The sequence below is a fragment of the Oryzias latipes genome, chromosome 4 (assembly GCF_053564925.1).
Source record: "Oryzias latipes strain Hd-rR chromosome 4, Olatipes_Hd-rR_3.1".
Lineage (NCBI taxonomy): Eukaryota > Metazoa > Chordata > Actinopteri > Beloniformes > Adrianichthyidae > Oryzias > Oryzias latipes.
The window spans coordinates 16,438,741-16,461,274 of record NC_136240.1 but is presented as its reverse complement, the minus strand read 5'-3'; the positions used below and the strand labels follow the sequence as shown (position 1 = coordinate 16,461,274).

The 22,534-nt window shown below is 38.4% G+C and overlaps 3 protein-coding genes across 6 annotated transcripts in view; 1 reads left to right on the top strand and 2 right to left on the bottom strand.

Moving 5' to 3' along the window:
• Positions 1 to 528: 528 nt before the first annotated feature.
• On the bottom strand, positions 529 to 11,796 carry arrdc2 (arrestin domain containing 2). 2 transcript variants are annotated; one of them, XM_011474033.4, is made up of 8 exons: positions 11,662 to 11,796; positions 10,792 to 11,046; positions 3,157 to 3,374; positions 2,975 to 3,077; positions 2,631 to 2,887; positions 2,384 to 2,546; positions 2,013 to 2,173; positions 529 to 1,892 (listed from the first exon to the last, which is right to left on the bottom strand). In XM_011474033.4, exons 2-8 carry the CDS (start codon positions 11,036 to 11,038, stop codon positions 1,839 to 1,841), a joined length of 1,203 nt encoding a protein of 400 aa, XP_011472335.1. In that variant the 5' UTR covers positions 11,039 to 11,046; positions 11,662 to 11,796; the 3' UTR covers positions 529 to 1,838. The 2 variants fall into 2 exon arrangements, with proteins under 2 accessions (XP_011472335.1, XP_004067973.1); XM_004067925.5 differs by lacking the exons at positions 10,792 to 11,046; positions 11,662 to 11,796 and adding an exon at positions 5,236 to 7,654.
• Positions 11,797 to 14,425: 2,629 nt separating this feature from the next.
• On the top strand, positions 14,426 to 17,408 carry uba52 (ubiquitin A-52 residue ribosomal protein fusion product 1). 2 transcript variants are annotated; one of them, XM_004067926.5, is made up of 6 exons: positions 14,426 to 14,553; positions 14,994 to 15,105; positions 15,295 to 15,381; positions 15,509 to 15,611; positions 15,895 to 15,984; positions 16,596 to 17,408. In XM_004067926.5, the coding sequence occupies exons 2-6, from the start codon at positions 15,003 to 15,005 to the stop codon at positions 16,603 to 16,605; spliced, it is 393 nt and encodes a 130-aa protein (XP_004067974.3). In that variant the 5' UTR covers positions 14,426 to 14,553; positions 14,994 to 15,002; the 3' UTR covers positions 16,606 to 17,408. The 2 variants fall into 2 exon arrangements, with proteins under 2 accessions (XP_004067974.3, XP_078802000.1); XM_078945874.1 differs by lacking the exon at positions 16,596 to 17,408 and having other exon boundaries at positions 15,895 to 16,049.
• A 589-nt stretch (positions 17,409 to 17,997) lies between these two features.
• The window catches only part of LOC101164469 (homer scaffold protein 3), a 53,083-nt gene continuing 48,546 nt past the window's right edge, over positions 17,998 to 22,534 (bottom strand). For both annotated transcript variants that reach the window (XM_011474031.4, XM_078945872.1), the window contains one exon: positions 17,998 to 20,618. In XM_011474031.4, the coding sequence (XP_011472333.1) occupies positions 20,436 to 20,618 (183 nt within the window). In that variant the 3' untranslated portion in view covers positions 17,998 to 20,435. The remainder of the gene's footprint in view (positions 20,619 to 22,534) is intronic.

Below are 22,534 nucleotides of genomic sequence, written 5' to 3'. Positions count from 1 at the left end.
GATTTCTATAAACAAGCAGAGCAAAGGGAGTCAAAAAAGGGTTAATATCCGTTTTAACACTTGAAAAAACGATACTAGGTCAGTAAAACATTGCTGTTTTCCCTACACAGAAGTACTAGGGAGAGGGTAGAGGCAGAAAAATATTAAACACCGTCAAGCAGACATTGGCCCGATTACGTTGTTATGAATAAACCTTTGACAAAAGCAGTTCTAACTTGCTTTGGCCATCTATTTGCTGTGTTAACCCTATTTTTTTTTCAGTGTTTGTTTATGGCCAAAAATAACTGGAACCCTTGTAAAATATTAATCTACCTGAGGAAATCTAAATTTCAGTTTTAAAAGGAGTGGCACCACTGGAAGCTAATTATCATTTTTATCCATTACACTTGTTTTTATATAGTTGGCCCTTTCATTTTGAACTCGATGCACCAGTTTGCAAAAATCGTAAACATGGTGAACACAGATCCTCTATCATTTGCCTAAAACTCTACAACTTCAAATGGTCAAAGAATCATTGAATGCACTGACTTTTTCTTTATTATTTTATTTATTAAAAAGATCTTTACAAAAATTGAATCCCAATAAAGAAAATACATTTGTAAAAAAACAAAGAAACTCGTATCTTCAGCGTGGATCACTGAAGTTCCAGAGCTGCTCCTGAATTCTGGATCGTCAGACCCAACAGTTTTTCTTTTTTTGGAATTGAGGAGCGTACAATCCTCGAGTTAGCTTTTTGGAATTTTCTTTGTCCTTTGAAAACAGTGGCATTTGCACCTTAAGGCTGGACCTCGTCTGGCTCCCTTTGAGAGCTTCGGTCCACATGGCTCAAAGGTTTTCAGAGTTCTCCCTTGGTTCAGCAGCCAGAAGAGCTCATCTGCAGGCTTTGTGCAGCCTTTAAGCAAACTGCTTTAATCGGTTTCATCACTTTGTGGAAATCATTTACCACAGCTATCAGTGCTTCGGGCCTCGCCTTTACACAAGCCTACTCTTGGAGTTCAAACACTTACATCGTGACCGTTTTTGTTCTTTCAATAATTAATCATCTCTATCCAGTTCTGAGAGTCATCTTTACGCCTGTGCAATTTTAAACTGCAGCTAACTAAGGCACTCTTACCATTTTCGCATGCATAAAAACACATCCTTCTGCTATTCCTGACTTTTCGAATCATCACACCTTCAAACAGTGGGTGCCCAAGTCACAATGGAAGTCAACACATGCGACATTGCTGCTGAGGCACAGAATGCATAACAATGTAGAGGTTAATAACCATCCTGAAGTGAAGCGAAGGCAAGTTAGAAACAGATGATACAGTAATGGCACTTTTCGTTTCACCACTCAAAGATGAACATGCGTTTCTGAACATGTCGCCTTATCAAGAGCCCTTCTTTGCAGACATTTCAGTACCAGATAGAAGTGCAACTCTCTGCCTGAGAAATATCAAGTGATCTTACCCCCCCCCCCAAAAAAAATATCAAAAATTCCTTAAGTGTCAAAGTCTCTTCATACAAAGGAAATTGTTGAATTTTGGTGCTCCTGTCGTTTGGGGGCCATAAATCATTTGGGGAGTTCAGGAACCGATGCAAAGAAGTAGCTTCACTCTCAGCAGAACCGGGGAAAACGTCGGCTTTACTGCGCTGGCTGCTAAGCGCCAGCTCGTCTGTGCTCATTCAGTCTCTGTGAGCTTCGCCTCCTGACCGCTCTGCGCCGCCTCAGTCCACCGCCACAACCCACGGTGGGACAGGTGCTCTTTACCAGAGAGAAGTAATCCAGGAGGATACAAATCTCTTCATGGACTTGAAATAAAAAAGCTGCTTATTGCTCAAGCAGCACTCGTGGTTCAACATGTCATGCAGCGAGGTCGCATGTTGATGGGCTGGGGGTTGGGGTCAATCTGTGGACAGGAAAAGGTGGATTTAGACTAGGTCAGCAGATTATTGCTTTTCTGGTTCTTCATGTCAGGTTTTTAACATCCAGCTGTGCAAACTAAAAAGTGCTCTTTCCAGCGACTTACCTCGCTGTACACAGGCGGCGGTCTGAAGCGAAACTCTTGGACGAAAGCCATGAGGGGTCGCTCCAGGATCCCGCTCAGATCCTCAGCTGGCTGTGAGGACACTGCATTATTCTGCTGCTCGGCCTCTTCCTCCGTCACCACAGAGCTGTAATCTGGAGGAGCTGCAGAAAGACGGGGAGGATGAGCTCGCTGTTCCGACTCAATAACTGATTCACACAGAATCACCACTGTAGCTTAAAAACTCTTTAAAACAAATAACTTCTGGTGTCTTGCAAACCAAAATACAGATCGAGCCTGTTCTTCTTCCAATGTTCGTCTTTTGTGATAGTAAATACGTTTTTTTGCAGACATTTGGTAATTACTAAACTTACGCTCTGGCTGCTCAGGGATAGCCATGTGAATCCAGTCTAGGTTGAGACTGTAGTGGCTGCTGATGCTGGACGTCCTGCTGCCGAAGGGATGGAGGGGGATGGTCCCTATGACCAGTGGCAGCTCCAAACACAGCTTAGATGTCCCAGGAACATCAACACAAACCTTTTGGGAGGAAACGAAAAGACCTATGAGTAACTAAGGATGCAGACGGCAACAAAAGAAAGGAAAAACAAAGGATAAACTCACCTTCAGCATGTACTCCACTTTAATGATGCGGCATTGTAAAATGGACGGACCCACAGGTGGGATCTTGATCGCGCGACCGTGCCAGGTTTCGCGACATCTGGCGCTAACAATGTCGCCGCAGAGGGTGGCTACCACCGAGTGCTTCTGCTTCATGGTTCCACGGGCGATGAACGTTTGTGTCTGAGTGATGAAGGCTTTTGGAACAATGGATCTGGAGGTGGAGTTGTCAAACTCTGCAAACACTGGGATCACTTCACCTGCAGAAAGAAAAAAAAGAAAGACCTTCAAGAGGTGCAAAAACCTTATATGGACATTTCTAAAGATGGTGTTTATAGGGTCCTTACCTGGTGTGTAGCCTTTACGGTCAATCTTTGCTGTTACAGACACCTGTCCAAAATTACGGTACCATGCCCGTGCCATCTTATCCTTAGTTCCAGCTTGTGGTGCCTAAAAACATCCCAAAAGGAAATTACAAAAAGTGCCAATACACAAACATGTGTGTACAGTACTAAAAGGTCCTACTTACCAGAAAGGTTGGTGTGTTAATGTCAATGGGCTCGATGACGGTAAACTCTCTCTTGATTTTCCTAACAGGGGCCCACGGCCGGTGCAGCTTCACTTTGACCCAGTAACGGATGCTGCCATGCTTCCCCTCAAAGGAGGTGACCAATGTATCTTCTGGAAGCTGGAAGCTGAAAGGGAACTCGTGTCTGCCAGCAGGAAGGGTGGTCGTTTCACCATTATCTGAAGGGGAAAGAGTAGAAGAAGAACAAAAACGTAAGCCATTTATTGTCTTTGGCTCAGTTAGCCTTATTAGGTTTCTGGGGTTAAAGGGCAAATCTGTTCCTAAATAACCATTGTATGTGTCCAGATTTTGTAGACAACCAATCAGTGGTCAATTCTGCTAAAGGATGTGTAATAAAGTAAATGTAGTTACTGATCACTTTAAAAGACTTCACAAACCCTGCTGAATGGATGAAGCTTTGTCAGACTCGAAAGGGAAATCTCTGTCTTTCTCTGCAGTCACATGGTTTCTGTTTTTGCTCAGAGAGGCGGTTCCCTCTCCATTGTGCTGACAGAGAGTTTGTTTTCCTCAAGCTATGGTATACAGCCTGCTTAAGCTGCAAAAGAGTACCCACCACCACCACCAAATACTCTAGCTCAGGGGTCACCAACCCTGTGCCCGCGGGCGCCAGTGCGCCCGCGAGCACCCCTTATGGCGCCCTCAGGGAATGCACCCAAAAAAAAAATCTTTTTTTTTTTATTGAAGCAAATATTCAACAAACAACCACGGCATGTCTGTCAATGACAACAATATCAATTCTGAGATAAAGGTAGACAAAGAAAACCCAAATATGTAAACAAATATAACTTAAAAAATAATCACTAAAAGTAAGGGTCTATTACAAAAGTTTAAATAGATCAAATAAATTACACAATTTCTGGACATTCTTATGATTCATGTAATGTAAAGATTTTGAGAATAGGTTGAGGTGGTTGAGTAATTCATTAATGTGAGGATTAATATTCCTGTCTGTTTTTATTTACATTTATGTTTAAAAAGTTAAAATTAAGTTAAAGTTTTAAAGGTTTAAAAGTTTAGCTTTAGTGTGTTCAATAAATATTTATCTTGTTCGGCTGCAACCTAAAGTCTATTTTGAAATTAGGCTCCCTCTGCAACTGAGTTTGACCCCCCCCCTGTAATACGAGACTAGAAAATTCATGCATGTTTTTGTGTGTAAAATGAGCAAATAAAAATAGGGCACACAAAAGGAAGTCCTCAAATTGTGTTTTTTTTTGGGGGGGGGGGGGGGGGGGGGGCTAGGAGGTTTTTAGTGGCGCCCTTCATACCACTTGGTGCCCACAAAATAGCCCTCGGTCTCAAAAAGGTTGGTGAACCCTGCTCTAGCTGATCAAGTCCAGCAACACGTTTAGCTGTTTTGGAAGCTACGTTTTGCGATTAGGCTGTCAAGGAAAGGGATTTTGATTGAAAATGGGTGTGCACGCTGCAGAAACCAGGGTTAAAAGGGCTTCAGTGTCGCAGATTTAAACTGGTTTTTAAGTAAGTCAAATAGAGAAAAATCTCAAATAAAGCAACATAAAATAAAATTGGCATGCCCTGTCTGGTGGCGAGTTTCCCTTCTACTCTTAAAACCAAAACAACTTTGTGTTCAATGAATGAGGGCAGACACTCAAGGCTTTCCCACACTGGAGATGAGAAAAACAACAAAGAAACTGTCAGGAGGAAAGCTGGGATGAATCTATGTAAAGTTTTAGAATACAGATGCAGGAACATTTCCTGGATGTTAGGCTCATCTCTTTTCGATTTGCCACAACAGAAATAAATAATTCAGAATCATTTTAAATCTGATCTAACTGGTGAAAAACAATAATTGGAGCCCTTTAGAGCAAACAACAGCTGACTTTATAGGCTTAAAAGTAGGATCCTTTTCATCAACTGAAACAGTTTAACTTAATACAATATAGTGTGTTTGAAAATGCCCAACAATTCCTGTGTTGTGCTGTTTTTCAGGGCTCATGATGTGGTTGTTAAAGGAGGGAGTTCTCTAAGCTTCTGACTGCAGCCGATCAACAGCTGACTGACCTGCCTGCAGGAGGACCTCCCTGCGGTTCAGGTACTCCACTTCGTCGCTGAAGTTCTGGGTGTACGCGGTGCTGGAGCCGGCCGACCGGGACTCGGTCCAGTGCACTTTGGCGAACCCCTCAGCGTGAAGCTTTAAGGAGTCCACCCGCGTCTCCCCGAACAGCTCCAGCAGCACGCGACCCGACACCACATCCCCGCTGCTGAACACAGGACAGTCCACCTCCGAGGAGTCAAAGACGATGTCAAACTTTTTCAACTTGCCGAAAATCATTTTCCTTGGATTGCGTTCGGTTTTCTAAGCCGTAAAAAGGGTTTTTCCTTTGGTGGTTGTTGTTCCACACAGCGCTGTGCAGGAATCTTAAGTCCTCCGGCGCGTTCAAGTTACTCGCAACAAGTCAACTACCGAGCGTTGTGAGACAACAGCCCTTTTAGACTGCTGACAAGTGGGCGTGGCTTCAGAATTTATTATGCAAGGCCTCAGGAGAGCAATGCTGCGTTCAGGAACTCCTCTGTAGCACTGACATTTTGCAGCTAAACTTACAAATTCCTCATCAAAGTTACTAGACAGTGTCTCTTTGGGATCAATATCAATCACGTAAAAGATGAAAACAACCATAAAAACGTGCCAAAATGTTTTTTGAATTGTCTTAGCTTATTTTGTCCTCCTTATAGAAGTAGATGAGCTTCAAACAGAAAAAACGCATCATGTGTCGCATCGTGTCCGCTTAAAATAAATAAATAAATAAAAATAAAACCAATATGAAAATAAAATAAACATGAAAAATTTTACTTTTCATGCGTTGTTCACACTTCCACAGCAACATCGTCGAGATTTATAAACTTCGCGCATCTTAACTGTCAGTAGTCCAATTACCAGACAACACTTGAAGGCGTCATAACAAACACGCAGACTGGGGTGTGGAAGCAGCACAGGAAGAAAACAGGGCCCGGTGATGATTGATGGGTTACAGGTTCTTGGAAGAAAACAGTATTACAGGACATGCAACAGTGTGGCAGAACTCTATAAAAGGTTTCAGTCCAAACCAAAAAGCATAACCCCACAACCTTGACTATACATGAAAAAAAGCAAACTAAAACAACTAATAAGCACAAAAGTACACCAAATCTCTTTAAAAACACATGCACTGCACTGAAGACTTTAACACTAAAAGTACATCACAACAAAACTAAAAGTTACTGTACAAAAAATATATGGTAACATCTTAGTCGTCTGCATGAATCACTTTAAGCGTGTTTATGCACATAAACATCTCCAGAAACCCTTTTATTGGGGGGGGGGGGGGGGGGGGGGGATTGGGGTATTGTGCTTTAAAACTGTTCCATTTAGTGAACTGAGTTGGGAATGCTTTATTTTACTGCTATACATGCTCTGTTTAATGCAAAAAGCCATGGGACAAATCAAGTCTGCTCTGGAAAACAAAGTTGTTTACTCCTTTGTTCCCTGAGAGGATGGCTTAGCTCTGCAGTGACACCAACTGGTCAACCTGCACAACTGTTGCAAACAGCTGCAGGGCTTTCAGGAAGCCTTTGCAGTTGGGTGTTGATGAATAACAGAAGATCTTTAAGTAATCTCACATCCAAAACATAGTTTAGCTAGTTACTTAGGCATAGTTGCATTTTTTTAACAGTTGCCCTCAGCTTTTGCTACCCACAGGCAATAGAAAGATCAACTTTCGCAGAAGTGTTGTAGTAGCATTGGAGCATTATTTGTTTGACGATTTGTTTTTAAACTACTAACCAACTGATATATCAAACATTTTGCCAGATCTGTGGGACAGTTGTAGTGAACTTGCCAGTGTTTTGCTTCCCTATCATTCAGGAAGGTGTGCTTTGAAATGTGGAGGAAAAAAAGAGCAAAAAGACCAACACGACACCTGCTGGACAAACTTCGAGGCAGCTCAGCTGTAGTAGAGCACTCTGGAAAAACACTGATAAGAGCCTTTCTTTGCACATAACATGACAGATAATTACGCTCAGTGCCCAGACGACTCCTTTTGATAATGGCAACGGTGGGTTAAACTTCATTTAACAGTGATGCAGCCCAAAGGAATGATATTTATTTAAAAAGAAGTCCAAAATGTGGTTACAAATTTAAATAGATTGGATGAGGATATAAGATCTTTATTTAGACATTTACAAGTTTAATGGGTTTATATTAAAACATCGAAGACAACCTCAACTTTAAACAAACTGTTGTCTGAAACTGTCAATTAAAAACTGTTTAAATTTAAATGTGTCATGTTTAATGGGATTTTGTAGTGATTTTTCTTGGTGAAGGCCCATAGCGTTTTCCAGTTAGAAGTCCCATTGAGCCATTCGTGTATGCACACACATTCCCACAGTGATGGTGCTAACCAGATCACCAGGAACGATGTAGAGTTCTATGTATTGGCCAAATGCACTGTGACACATGTGGGAACATGGGAACTGAACCTCCAATTTCCAATCAGAGGTCAGCAGCCCTACTTCTGTCCCACAGCTGCCTGTATCATTATTTTACCTTGAGAAATCGGAATTTATAAAGAAATCTTGGTGTTTGAGTAATGGTTCTTGAAAAAAAATTACACCACAGCCACTTATTTGTCCTTCTTTTTTAGTTTGACGTCTGTTTCCACTTACCACAGGTTGTTCATCATTCCACCTTTACTGCTAATGAGCCATACGTTTGCATCACCTTGAAACAAACCCTGGGAAAGAAGCTTAGTTTGACTTAAAGTTGCTTTAGTTGATGAGAGAAAATATATCATAACTCCTGATTTTAGAATCTTTAGACCCCAGAGGAAAGACCAGGGGGAAGAGGGACCTTTAAATGCTTGAAACTTGTCATCTCCACCCAAAATGGTCCATCTCGGGGTGATGTATTTTCCCTTTAACTATACCAGTATATTTATGTAAGCTTTGACTGAGGAAAAATATGAAGGTTTATTTAAAAAAGAAAAGTGTTTTCTTGGTAATGGTTGCCAGATATGAAACACTTTGAGCCAGAATATTTTAACTTGGGGAAAGACAAAACTGAATTAAATTTAGTTAAAAAAAAGAAAAAACACATTTGTATTAAGTTTAGTCATACAGAAATAAACTACATTTTTCCTTTAGGGAATTAAACTTGTTCACAGGAGCCTTTTGACACATTCCAAACTCCTACCGCTGCATCCCTGTTAATACTTTGTTAATATGAACTTTATATGACGTGTTATAAAGTATATACAGTCAGGACCATAAATATTTGGACAGAGACACATTCTTTCTAATTTAGTTTCTGTACATTACCACAGTGAATTTTAAATAAAACAACTCAGATGCCATTGAAGTGCAAACTTTCAGCTTTTATTCCATGGGTTGAACAAAAAGATTGCATAAAAATGTGAAAGACTAAAGCATTTTTTAAACACAATCACTTCATTTCATGGGCTCGTAAGTAATTGGACAATTGACTTCCATGCTATTGCATGAGCAGGTGTGGGCAATTCCCTTGTTATGTCATTATGAGTGAAGCAGATAAAAGGCCTGGAGTTGATTAGAGGACTCGTGCTCGCATTTTGAAGATTTTGCTGTGAACAGACAACATGTGGTCAAAGGAGCTCTCCATGCAGGTGAAAGGAGCCATCATTAAAATGAGAAAACAGAAAAAAAACATGCGAGAAATTGCTACAGTATTAGGGGTGGCAAAATCAACAGTGTGGTACATCCTGAGAAAGAAAGAAAGAAAGAAAGAACTGGTGAACTCAGCAACGCAAAAACACCTGGACGTCCACGGAAGACAACAGTGGTGGATGATGGCAGAATCATTTCCATATTGAAGAGGAACCCGTTCACAACAGCCAACCAAGTGAACAACACTCTCCGGGAGGTAGGCGTATCAATATCCAAGTCTACCATAAAAAGAAGACTGGAAGGCTACATGGACTTTGCTAAAAAGCATCTAAAAAAGCCAGCATGTTCTCTACTAGAATGATTGCAAGAGAAAAGTATGGAGAAGGCCCGGAGAAGCTCATGATCCAAAGCACACTACATCATCAGTAAAACACTGTGGAGGCAGTGTGATGGTCTGGGCGTGCATGGCTGCTAGTGGCACTGGGACACTAGTGTTTATTGATGACGTGACACAGGACAGAAGCAGCCCAATGAATACAGAGGTGTTCAGAGACATACTGTCTGTGCAGATCCAGGTGAATGCAGCCAAACTGATTGGGCGGCGTTTCATAATACAGATGGACAACGACCCAAAACATACAGCCAAAGCAACTCAGGAGTTCATTCAAGCAAAGAAGTGGAATATTCTTGAATGGTCAAGTCAGTCAGCTGATCTTAACCCAATTGAGCAGCATTTCACTTGTTGGAGACTAAACTTCAGACAGAAAGGCCCACAAACAAACAGCAAGTGAAAGCCGCTGCAGTAAAGGCCTGGCAGAGCATCCAGAAGGAGAAAACCCAGCATCTGGTGATGTCCATAAGTTCAAGACTTCAGGCTGTCATTACCAACAAAGGCTTTTCAACCAAATATCAGTAATGACCATTTTGTTTTCAGTCATTTCATTTGTCCACTTACTTACGAGCCCATGAAATGAAGGGATTGTGTTAAAAAAATGCTTTAGTTTATCACATTTTTATGCAATCTTGTTGTTCAACCCATGGAATAAAAGCTGAAAGTTTGCACTTCAATGGCATCTGAGTTGTTTTATTTAAAATTCACTGTGGTAATGTACAGAAAATAAATTAGAAAGAATGTGTCTCTGTGCAAATATTTATGGTCCTGACTGTATATTTTGTTTTGTCAGCAGTAAATTTTAAGGCAGCTTTACTTAATTTTGTAAAAAACAAAGCCTCGCATTTGTTGGTCAAGCATAATATATCGATAAACATGACTTTTGGTTTTATGCTTTTTCTCCTTTTTGTAGTTCACGTTTGCAATATTAAGAGTTTATGTTAAAACATGTAGTAACTGTTAAAATGAAATAAGAGAAGAGTTGTGCAATGAATACATGTATTTGTAGCCTGTCACTTTTCGTTTTAGAACAAAAACAGCCAAGTAGTTAACATATAATAAAATATTAACCACTGCCCGCGGTTTATTTACCTCTTTGGTTTTAAGCTGTCAGCTACCATTCACATTGGGGGAATTTCACCCTGCAGCACTTAGTAAACTAGACTCTGCACTAATGGACTTGTGTTTAATGTCAAAGATCTCATTATCTGGCAGACATATCTGGACACCCTTACTGGTTTCCTTGCAACTTGTTTGGCTTGACTGGTTTCATTTTGTAGATGGCTACAACAAGGTTCAGTGAGTAACACCTGACAGAGTAGATCAGCAGCTTTCCACTTTGTTTCTCAGAGCAGAAGGGCAAATGTTTCATTGCAATAAATCCAAACAGTCACTATGTACCAAAGCTTCAGGCTGGATTTAAAATGAAAACAACCCTCAACAGAGCAGGAAATAAATACGTTTAAAAGGACATTTTCCTCTTTATTTTTAAATTTAAAAGATCAATTTTAAACATACAGATGATCTATCTTTTAACTTTCAATACTAACCTCGAATTAAATATTGTCTTTTCCTGAAGTAGGTGAGTTTGGAGGTGTAGTCACTATAGACAGCGTTCATGCCACGGTTCTCCAGCCAGTGCACGGTCGCCACCCCTCTCCCTTGCACCTTCATAGAGAAAATGTTGGTCTCTCTGCGGAGCTCCAAAACCACATGTCCAGAAACCACCTCCCCACAGGTAAAGGCAGCATCAGGTGGACCTTCCAGCTCCACAATGAAGGACTTGATGGAGCTCATTGTTGTTCCTGTGTGTGAGGGCAACAGTAGGATGAACCAGAAAAACTTTAGGTCTCAGATTATTTATTGTGTCTTAATCACATAAACAAAAAGTTAAGAACATAAGACAACACGTGAAATGATATAACAGGCAGCACAACATTCAAAATTATTAACTATAGAAGATAAAATAGACACTCAGACTTTTCAGCTTTACCTTATGGTTATAGAGACAGTATAAATGTGTTTGAAACAACATCTTACACTATAGAATAAAGTATTGGTACATTTCTTTTAAGAAAATCTATTGTTATTTCACTAGATTTATTTGAAAGAAAAAAAAATAACAACAGTGAGGGGAATCATGGGTAATATGGATACACAGGCAGTTCAAACGTAGTTTTAAGAAACTATATCGATATAAAGAGATTAACCTAAAAGCAACTTAAACTACCTGGCTTTGAATATCGATCGTGAGCCTCTATGAACTGATTAAGAATAGATTATTTTCGTCCTGTCTTTCAACTACCCGTAATAAAAGCATGATCATCATGCTGAAAAATTCGCAGGCTTTATTTTAGTGAGTGAATCATTGACCCAAGTTGGTGGAAGCTGAAATAATAAATGAAAGAGGTTAAACTCACCGACTGAACGGAGGCTACGTGAGGGTCTGCACGAGGAGGACGTTTCTTATGAAAAAAAGAAAAAAAACAACACTGAGTCCTGAACGCTGAATGGCAAGCTGGTCTCTTTAAACTCGTGAAAGGTTTCCACGCCCCTTTCACGCGGTGGTAATTGTGCCCGCCCACCTAGTGACGCCAATCAAATGAACACCAATGAACGAGCATCTTGAGGTCACGTGACACAAATTTGAGGGTTTCATTTGTCATTTTGTATACTTCGTGCCTCAGTTCGGTTTTACGTTTTCTAGAGACCGTTATGTTGTCTTTGACTTGGAAACAGGCTTTTTTAAAAGAGAAGAACTGAAAAAAGTCGTTTAAACTGAGATTGTATTACCCTCTTTTTAAAATTGCTGGATATTTTTCAACTAAAGATGATGTGAACTTATTTAATTAGATCGACCCCAAAAAAGAAAAGAAAACTTTTTGTGTTTAGTGAAAAAAATGATTTTAGTGTGCATTTTTACATTGCATTTATATATCTGTATATATCTATATCCTTTCATTTTATTTTTATTTGTGTATTTACTGTAGCTTAAATTTCCAATGATGCCCTAATTCTTTGATTATATGTAGGGAGTTTCGAGATTTTATTTCTTCAAAACAGCTACCTGTTATTTTTGCACTGCTGCAAAAAGTTAAAGAGGTTATAAAAATTATTATAGACAATAATGACTTTGCATAGACCTTTATTTCATCCAACAATCACTGTAATTTTTGCAGCTTATCTTTGTATTCATTGGAGGTCAGTCTGCACATGCTGCCTGTAGATTTTCTGTCTCTTTTTTTTTGGTCTACAGGGTGAGAGCTTTGTTTGTGCTACAACGGACTGTATTTATGTCACTTGACACTTAGGTGACTTCATGTTCACCTCACTCAAATGTTTCTGCAACACAGCTGCCCTCTTTATAGTGAACATTGACAGTGTAAACAGGGAGCAAGTAGGATGTTTAGAAGGGACACAGTCAGAAAATATGATAGCTGTCTTAATAGTAAGTGTTGAAGGAATGACAAGTACAGAATATGAATCCAACTCTCGACCCTTAATATGGGAATAAACCTGTAGGTTTATGTTATGTAAAAACTAATCTGTGAAATTAAGACTATTTGTTGTTCATTTTGTTAGGTAAAAATACACATTTGCTGCTTATATCTAAAGAAAATGTTAAAGAACAGACTTGACGCATTTACTTTAAATTTCATTTCTTTGTTTTTTTTTGTGTTTTTTTACTGTATTTTACCTGTAAATTGTCCTTGAGAATTTTATGAAGTGCTTTTTAAAAGTAAATGCTTGATGATGATGATTATTGTAATAATAATTATAACAACAATAATAATATTTTATTTTTGATCATTATAAGGATTATTATTACAATTATTATTTATTTTTATTTAATTTTTGACACCTTTTTTGTATTTTGGCAACTTCAGGCTTTAGGTTTATAATCATCAATTTTTAACAAAAAATAAACTGGGGGGGGGAGGGGGGTGACTGAAAAATGTGATCGTTTTGTGTCAAAAGTATTTTTCTTTTCCTCAAAGGTCAGTTAATATTGGATCAGGTTAAAAAGTTACATTTTTGATGAGTCCGACTTTCTGAGAATCAAAGTTACAAGAAAACACCTCTCTTTATCTAGAAATGTCCCTTTTACTGGGAAGAACATAATTTATTGCTTTTGTTAAAAATTAAACTTTTTTTTTACTTTTCTTACATAATCTAATTTAATTACATCTGGGGAGTTTTTTCCTAGACAAGTCTGACAAATGATTGTATCATTTTAATATGTTGAAAAATTCAGACTAATGTGTGATGAAGAAAATGTGGATTTAACCCAAAAGTTTTAAAACAGCGTAAATGAACAAACGGATCTTGGAATGTACTAGACTTGTCCTCTTGCTGAGAAGGAAGTGATCCAAAGTTATATAATTCAGCAAATCCGATGCTTGGTGCATTTTCAGTTGAGCTGGTCACAAAACTTTCAATTTTATTGTCAAAAGAAAAGTTGGCATGAATAAATATTATAAATATAAAACAAATTCCAGTCCGTGTAAGCAGTTATTGCATCCATTTAGCATCTAATTCACAGATTTTAACCTTTGAACAGGACGAGAGAGAAACCAAGATTTATAGTATTGTTAATACTCTACAATCTTTTGGGGCACTTTAAATCAAAAACTTCCACTTTTATTAAAAGTCCCAATACGTCACATCTGAACAGTATGTAAATCTGCAATGCAACTAATGAGATATTGTACATTTTTTTATGGAGAAATAAAACCAACTATCTATGAAAATCTGTCACTTTTTATTCCTCTGATGAAGGAAGCTTACATTTTATTGAACTTGGCACACTTACCGATACACTTAAAGTAATCTAGATTAAAGAATTATTTAAATAACCCAACTCCTTTTTTGACACTCAATCCTCCTGATGTGTCACAATCTCCCTCTAGGTAGTTTCTGCTTTTTTTCTGTTAAACATTTGAAGCTAAAGATAAGAGCTTGTTCCAGGATGATCTTGTATCTATTCCATCGGCCACTTTTTATACCAATATTATTCCTAATTTTAAATTGAATCAAAGTCTGTTCTTTACCACAAATTCCTTTATAACAAACAATGTCATATTTTTGTACAGTATTTTACGTATTTCAGTGCAAAAAATGAATACTATAGCATGCTATTTTACAATTAGTAATACTGAAAAGTCAAGTAAATAAGATTTATTTAAAAACTAAATTTAAGAAAAAAATTTCTTATTTGATTATTCTTTTTTATAAAAAATAAAACGGAAGTCACGAGTCTCTTTTCAGCGACGTTTCCGCTCTCTTTTCGTGGAGGCTTAGCTAGCGGCCGGGTGAGTACACGTTGAGTTCATTCTACGGTTATGCTATTTTAATCATTTATGAGCTACTGAATTCGACCATACTAGTCAATTGTTGTCAAATAAACATACGATTCACATTTGTATTTTGCTCACATGGCTTTAATACGTAAAATTCCGCTGATCTTGACTAAATCCATCGCTAACTGTAGGCATGTGGTGAGGCCTGACTAGCCCAGTAAGCTAACAGCTAAACGAACATCTACAGGCGTTCATTTAAATACACAGTAATGACTTTATTAATTCTTAAACATGCATAGCAAATACAATATCAATAAAGACTCTGAAGATTACTTGTTTTTGTTTAAAAACGTTAGTTGGACCTCAGCCAGAGATGCGGCGTAATCTCGGGTCTAGTTTAGCTAGCTGCACTTGTACAGAAGTGTAAAATAACTATCTTCTTTTTTATTCAGACTGCAATCATGCAGATTTTTGTGAAGACATTGACGGGGAAGACCATCACCCTCGAGGTAGAGGCCTCAGACACTATCGAAAATGTCAAGGCTAAGATCCAGGATAAGGAAGGTGAGTTCATATGAACTAATTAAAAGCAGGGATGTGAAGTTTTTTGTTTTTACGATTAAATAGCTTTGTTGTGTTACATATTTCAAAGTCCTATATGAAGATATTTATATATTAATTGATATAGGTCATATTAATTGATATAGTTCTGCCATTACGTGTTTGGTTGACTTATTTTTACCTTGTCTGCAGGAATTCCCCCTGATCAGCAGCGTCTGATTTTTGCTGGAAAGCAGCTCGAGGATGGACGCACCTTGTCAGACTACAACATCCAGAAAGGTATTGGCTCTTTTTGCACAATACTGGTATTGAAATCAACCTGCCAAATGGTCCTTTGTAGAAGGCGAGGTTAAAAGTGCTTGTGTATTCTGAGCCTGCAGTTAACAATATGTTGTCTCCCTACTAGAATCAACCCTTCATCTGGTTCTTCGTCTGCGTGGTGGTATCATTGAGCCTTCACTCAGACAGCTGGCTCAGAAATACAACTGCGACAAGATGATCTGCCGCAAGTAAGATTACATGTTGCTATTTTTTGAAATGGCTTCCAGGTTGAGAAACCTGGTTAAAAGTATACAAACTTGTTATTCTGTAAAGTTGAAATTTAAAGGATTACCTTACCTGAAATGCTTTTGTAAAAAATGCATATTCCTAAAGGCACATACAGTTGTGGGCAGTTCTCGACCTTATTTTCCCAACTTGTGGTGTTAGCAGGAGCAGCTGTGAGCTCCACCTTTTCCTATAGATTGTCTTTATTTTTTCTGAACCCTATAATATCCCTGGTCATTTTTGCAGGTGCTATGCCCGTCTGCACCCACGTGCCGTCAACTGCCGCAAGACGAAGTGTGGCCACACCAACAACCTTCGCCCCAAGAAGAAGCTGAAGTAAACATTTCAGTTGAATTGGCATTTTGTGCCATTTGGTGTTAAAATAAATGTTAACAAAACCATTCCAGGTGTTGTTTATTTAGCCTGTGGAAAAGACGAAAGGTATTGGAAGCTGCAAGTGCAAAAAGTGAGGTTATCTTTAAAAAAAGTTGCAGCTGGTGACATATTATTTTTGTTTTTCAGATTCCCTAAGTATCTAATATTCTATCATGTTAAACTGTGTTACTTGCGTTACAATTGTTCAGCTTAATTAATTAAATCAATGAGGAAAAAACTGGGCTTCTGACAGTGGGGCCAGCTTAAAGAGAAAACTTCAGATACCATTGCTCCACAAAGGGAAGGTATTGTTAATAGTAAAACTATTTAACCTTTTTAAATATTCCCCCCCAAAAACCTATGCAAAAGTAACAGCTGTCCAAATTTGTAGTCCTGCCTTGCCTCAGTCTAAAGCATTTAAAGAGCTATGGCAGATTATATTTGTGATATTTAATGGCCCATAAATCTGATCATATTGGAGCTTGTGTACTGTACTAATGGACCTCATCACAATGGAAATTGGATAAAGAGAAGGTAAACCAGAATTGACATTTCTGCTCTTTTTTTGACAGATTCCACTGAAGGATTTGTGGTTTACATAACCTAAATGAACATATAGCTGGTTTGATTTCCTGCTATATTTTACAGGTTATCTTAAATCTTGCATGCTTTTTGGTGATTTTACAAGACAAATCTTTTAGCTCCACAAAAATTATATGAAAAGATCATAGTGAGACAACTATTGTTTAAATCGAAAGTTATATCAAATCAATTATTTCCGTAATGGCGAATGGGAGCTGGATGATCATTCCAAATCAAACGTTTTCATGGCTCTATTGAGAAATTCTAAGAAAGATCAGATCATTTTTGATATAAATCTAAGTGTATGGGTGGTAAATTAAGTTTCTTAAAATGATTAGAAAACCTGGGCTGCATGGTGGCGCAGTGGTTAGCGCTCTTGTTTCACAGCAAGAAGGCCCCTGGTTCAAGTCCCGGCTGGGGGACATGAAAAACAAAACATCAATGGAAGACCTTTCTGTGTGGAGTTGGCATGTTCTCCCTGTGCATGTGTGGGTTTTCTCCGGGATCTCTGGCTTCCTCCCACCATCCAAAAACATGTTTAATCGGTTAATTGGCAACTCTAAATTGTCCAAAGGTGTGAGAGTGAATGGGTGTGTGATTGTGGACATTCCACCCTGGGACAGACTGGCGACCTGTCAAGGCATCCCCTGCCTTCGCCCAAAAGTGGCTGGGATAGGCTCCGGCAGCCCCGTGACCCCGAAAGGGACTAAACTGAATAGAAAATGAATGAATGAGAAAACTTGTTGAAAACTTTTGTTTCCATGTGACCAAAGATGTACAAAAATAAATCCTTCTACACAATCTTTCAGTTTATGAAGTGTTTAACCCTTTATATGCATTTGTAAATTGAGAATATTAGTAAAGACAGGTTGCCAAAGAGGATTATTTTCTCTAAACATACTTGGAGGATGAGGTTTTGGCAGTAAATGAGTGTCGTAAATGTGTAAGATTAGCAATAATATTTAAATACATAATGTAGAGTGAAATGGACACATGACATAAGCATCATTAACTTTAATGTCCTTACTTTTAAAACTTTACTCTTCAGTGTAAGACTACACATACTTTAATTTTAATATTTGATATATTTTTAAACGCATTTAAACATAAAAAAATGTATAAGCAACTTTGAATTGACCGTTGATCAATTGCAAATGCAATGATTTCAAAAGTTATCCAGTAAATACAGCAAAATGGAAATTAGAAACATGTTTAACAATTGTGAGAATTTGAATGTGTGCAAATATTTAAGAGAAATTTGAACATTTGGAGTTTTGAAATTGGTCAATTAGTAGTTCCTGTATTAAATATGCTAATAATTTAACATAACAATCCATCTTAAAGCTTGAAGTCGGTTCCTTTTTTAAAAGCTGAAACACTCAAACATAGCAGTGACTGGATATGGCAGTTTTAATGTGTAAACCAGTTTAATACAAATATAAGGGAACCATCTCACATTTTCAAACTCCATTCAAGCACATTTACTCCAAGTCTGTAATTTTCAGTTTTTCCTCAATGTACATTTACTTAAATGAAAGTAACTGCAGCGCTCTGAGGTATTTGGAGTTGTTAAAGGTCAAACATTTGAGTTGAAAATTAGTTCAACTTAAAAAAGGAATGAAACCGAGAATTGTCGTCCTTTCCCTGTGGGGTTGTTCTGGTTCCTGTTTCCTCAGTGTGATGGTAATGCATCTTTGGTGCTGCATTCTGTCACAGTTGGCAATGCAAGCTCAATTCAATTGTTGTGTTACCAAATAAGTTGAAAAACGCAGGCTGAAGAACGGTGTTCAGACCAACATCATTTGTGTGAGAGGTAACGATCTATTCAAATCTATGACAGACGGATTCTAAATGTAGTTTAAAAATATGGTATATATATGGTATATCCTCAACATCTGTCAAAAAGATCAGGAGGAATTATGACGGCTTGCAACAGACCAAAGATTTAACTAAAAGTTAAAGTTCCGAAACAGAGCAAAACCATTCTTAAAAGACAGAAATCTAACCTTTCGTACAACAGGAGTCTCCAAACTACTTGAAACCACCTCTGCAAAGATCACCAATGCATTTGTGTTCATTTGCTTCAATCATGCAGAGGAGCAGATAGACTCTAATGCTTGACAGAAAATGAAGGAAAAACATTTACCAAGCCCTTTAGGCTGTCAAGTAGTCCAACTACTAAAACTACTGAAAAACTATTGTTTGCCAGTTGAGTGATGCTGCAGCAGCTGATTTCTTTATCCCCACAACTCGTGATCAAATGCATCCTAAAAGTGTTACTGTGATCATTAAAACTATTTTCTAATCTCAAAACAAGCTAACCTTAAACTACGAGTCATAAATCATGTGAATACCATCAGAAAAACACGCAACAAGGCAATACAAGCGAGTCGTCGTCATAACGGGAGGGGTTGCTGATGCAGATGATATAAAACAGATCATCTTGATGTGATTTCTGCATCTTCAGATGCAAAGAACTGCATCTTGTTTGTACCTTTGTTAAGGTCACAGAGAAATCTATAGCTAATCAGTGGCTGAGAAGCGAAGATCAATATATTTTGTGCATCTGAAGTTCACATCTACCACTGACAGACAAGTTAGTTAAGTACCAATTTACTACAGCTAATGTGGTTGTGCTGTTTGACTCCAGCAGCCTAGACAGAGATTCACATTTCTAGACAGGTATGGGGGGGGGGGGCTTTGCAGAGCTCATGCACTGCTCTCATCTATGCTGTGGCTGCACTTGTTGTTATCGAGATCATCATCACTACAATAGCAGAAAAAGGTAGGTTTGGTTGGATCTCTGTGGGCGCAGACAAATGCAAACACACACACAAAGAAAAGTTGGCACAAACATCATCAAGTGCAACTCAACATCAGCAGCTTCTCAGGCACATCAGTGTCTTCCAGCTGTTGCTTCATCCTTGCAGGACTTCTTCTCTTCCTCTGGCAGTCGGCGCACACTTCCCATCGCAGCTGTGTGTTGCCAAAATCAATGATCATGAATAATAGAATAAGTGTTGAGTTCTAATAAAACATGGACGGAGACAGTTTTATGCTGGGGATCCCCAGAAGACAGAGTTTAAGCAAATCTCTGAGAGTGCTGATGTTCTTAGCTGGTGAGAAGTCCCTGCTGCTGGCTGTGAACTGGAGCTGAGGGGGTCTCGACGTGGGTTCTTGCTCTGACCACTCTCTCTGGGTGCATCTCCACAGTGCTGGATTACATTTGTGAAAAAGCAGGTGTTTTCTGTTTGCTTTGATTTTTTAAAATCTTACCAACACAAACTGTATTATTAAAGAAAACACATTTCAAAGAAAAACTTTGATTCCAACAAACACTTGTGGGTGAAACTGCAATGTAGATAATGAGCCATTGTTTCTATTAATCTCATTTTGTACCTTAAGTTGTAATAAATCATTAACTTGATGCAACTCCATCCTTTATGCTAGTGTTTGTGTCCATAAGTGACTTAAAACTTTCCAAACAACAAACATGAAAGGTCATTATAGAATTTGGCAATTAATCTGTGACTAATGCTGCTTTTAATTATAACGAAAACAGCCATAATGAGCAGCTTAACTACAACATGAAGATCAGAACCTAAATGAAGAAGCCAAAACAGAGAAGTAATGATTCACTCTGAATAAAGCACCTTCTAAGAGTTTCTGACAGCTACCTGCACAGACAAAAAGAGGTTCAACTCACAAGGGATTTTTACCGTATTGCTTTGATTTTTGCTCTGCGTGCCTCAATTCAACAAAAATCAAGGCCATGTGAAAAAAAGGTAATGGCTAGCTGTGGAGAAGCACCCCTGCTCCGACTGTGACCTCTAGTCCACCAGTTTTGCCAAGCTCTGTCTCAGGCCTTTCAGGTCACCGATTTTGATGTCCAGAACCTCTATGACTCGCCGAACTTCAACCTCCGCCTGCTCCTGCTCCTCTCTGCTGGAAGCCAGCGTTTTTTCAGCACTCTGAACACGATTCTCCAGCTCAACGTTCCGCCTCTCCAGGTCCTGCAGACACATTCAAAGTTGCTTGTAAATCTTTTTTATAATACAATAATCATCACTAGTGTATTTGTTTCTTTCCAAAATAGCATTACAAATCACCTACTGATTATATTCGCAAAACATCTTAAATGCAAGTAAGTTATTTAGCTTTTTCCACAACTGTTCTGTTGTTCTCTTTTCAAAAATACTTGATGTAAAACCATTTTCAGAACATTTTCCCATGAAAGAGCTTCCCAGTGATTCAAAGAAAGATTTAAAAAGCAGAATCTATGCAGATTTGGACTAGAACCAGAAAAAGTTTTACTTGAAACTTTACGACTATCAAAATCACTTTGTTTTAAACAAGTTAAGCTGGAAATGTAATATATTTCACAGCTTTTCTAAAAGATCCCTCTGTGTGCCAAATAAACAACCAAACAGCTGGTAGAACGAGCACAAGGACCGCAAAGGTCAAGGAATATTAAACATAATTCAAAACTGACAACGCTGGTAAAAATGATAAAGGACTTCATACAGCCAATGCAATATGCATCAGATTCAATCTTTCCCATTGACATTGAAGTTTTGAATAATTTGTTTTCTCCTTGAAGAATCCGTTCCCCGGTCTGATTCATATTTATTGTAATGTTTTTCTTTCTTTCTCGGGCTTTATATTATTGCTTCCTCTTGATGACTGATTTTAGATTAAAAAAAAACAGAAAATAAGTTCATGAAAAGGATCAAAATATGCCACAAACTGTTTTCATAAAGATCTTTAGATTAAAAACAGGAAATTAGTGTTTGCTTATAAAAAAGAAACCTGAAATCCATTCATCAGCTGTCTTCTCTGCTAAACCATCACAACAGAACAAAAAAACTATGTAAAATCCTGGGGGGACAAGTTAAAAATTCACAGCACAAATTAAATTCTGAGCCCAGCAGTCATGTGATCCTTCACCTCATTTGATAGATGGGTCCCACTGAGGGGCTTAAAGAAGGTGAAGCTCTCCACCAGGAAAAATCACAATTAAGTTTGTTGAAGGTAAATGTCATCCTATTCAAATGAGATGTGCTGAAAGCTTAAATATGTACTTTAGTCAAAGCAGAGGAACCAGAGCCAACATGGCTCACATCAGCTCCACTCCAGAAATAAACAGACATGCTCTATTCTTTAGCCAATAATTCTGCTGGTCTGAATTTTAAAGCTTTATATCTGTAAAACAAAAACATGATCATAGTTGGTCTTTATAGTCCTCAAAAATATTTTTTTTAAAATCTATTCTCCACCTTGTATAAACATGGATCAGTTTGAAGACAACAGAGTTAATGGAGATGAATTGATTCACTGGATATCAGGTGACCCACATCGTTAAGGTAAAGCCTGCGATGTATGATAGTGTGTTTTGGTTCAGGAGAAGGTTTTAAAATAGAGACTGTTTCTGATTGTCGGCACAAGGTTATTCCACAGAACTGGTTTAAACCTGATTCAACCCTGCAGTAGTGGGTCTAGAGATCTGATCAGAAACAACAAATCAAGAGGAATTACCTTGTGCTTCATTCTTTTGACTTAAAATCCCACTCCAATCATATTTTGATCCATTTTAAAAGTGTTAATTATGACTATGCCATTAAAAAGAAAACTGTAATTTTCTAGAACATAGTTTTTGCAGAGCAGTAGAAGTTATTTGGGAATTCTTCTGAGTTGTGGGCAGGACCATTTGTCCACCCGCCCCCACATCCCATTGTTCATCTGTTTACACTCTTTCCCACTTGCTTACAGCCCCTCACACCCCCAACCTCACGTTACCGGTGCAACAAACTGGCGAGTAATATTGGTGCTATCCAGCTGTACAGTTTTGAGCAAGATTCCAGCTGAGATGAGGAAAACAAAGATGCACATGGACCTATTTGTCTACAAGTGGATGCATCAGGATGGAGCG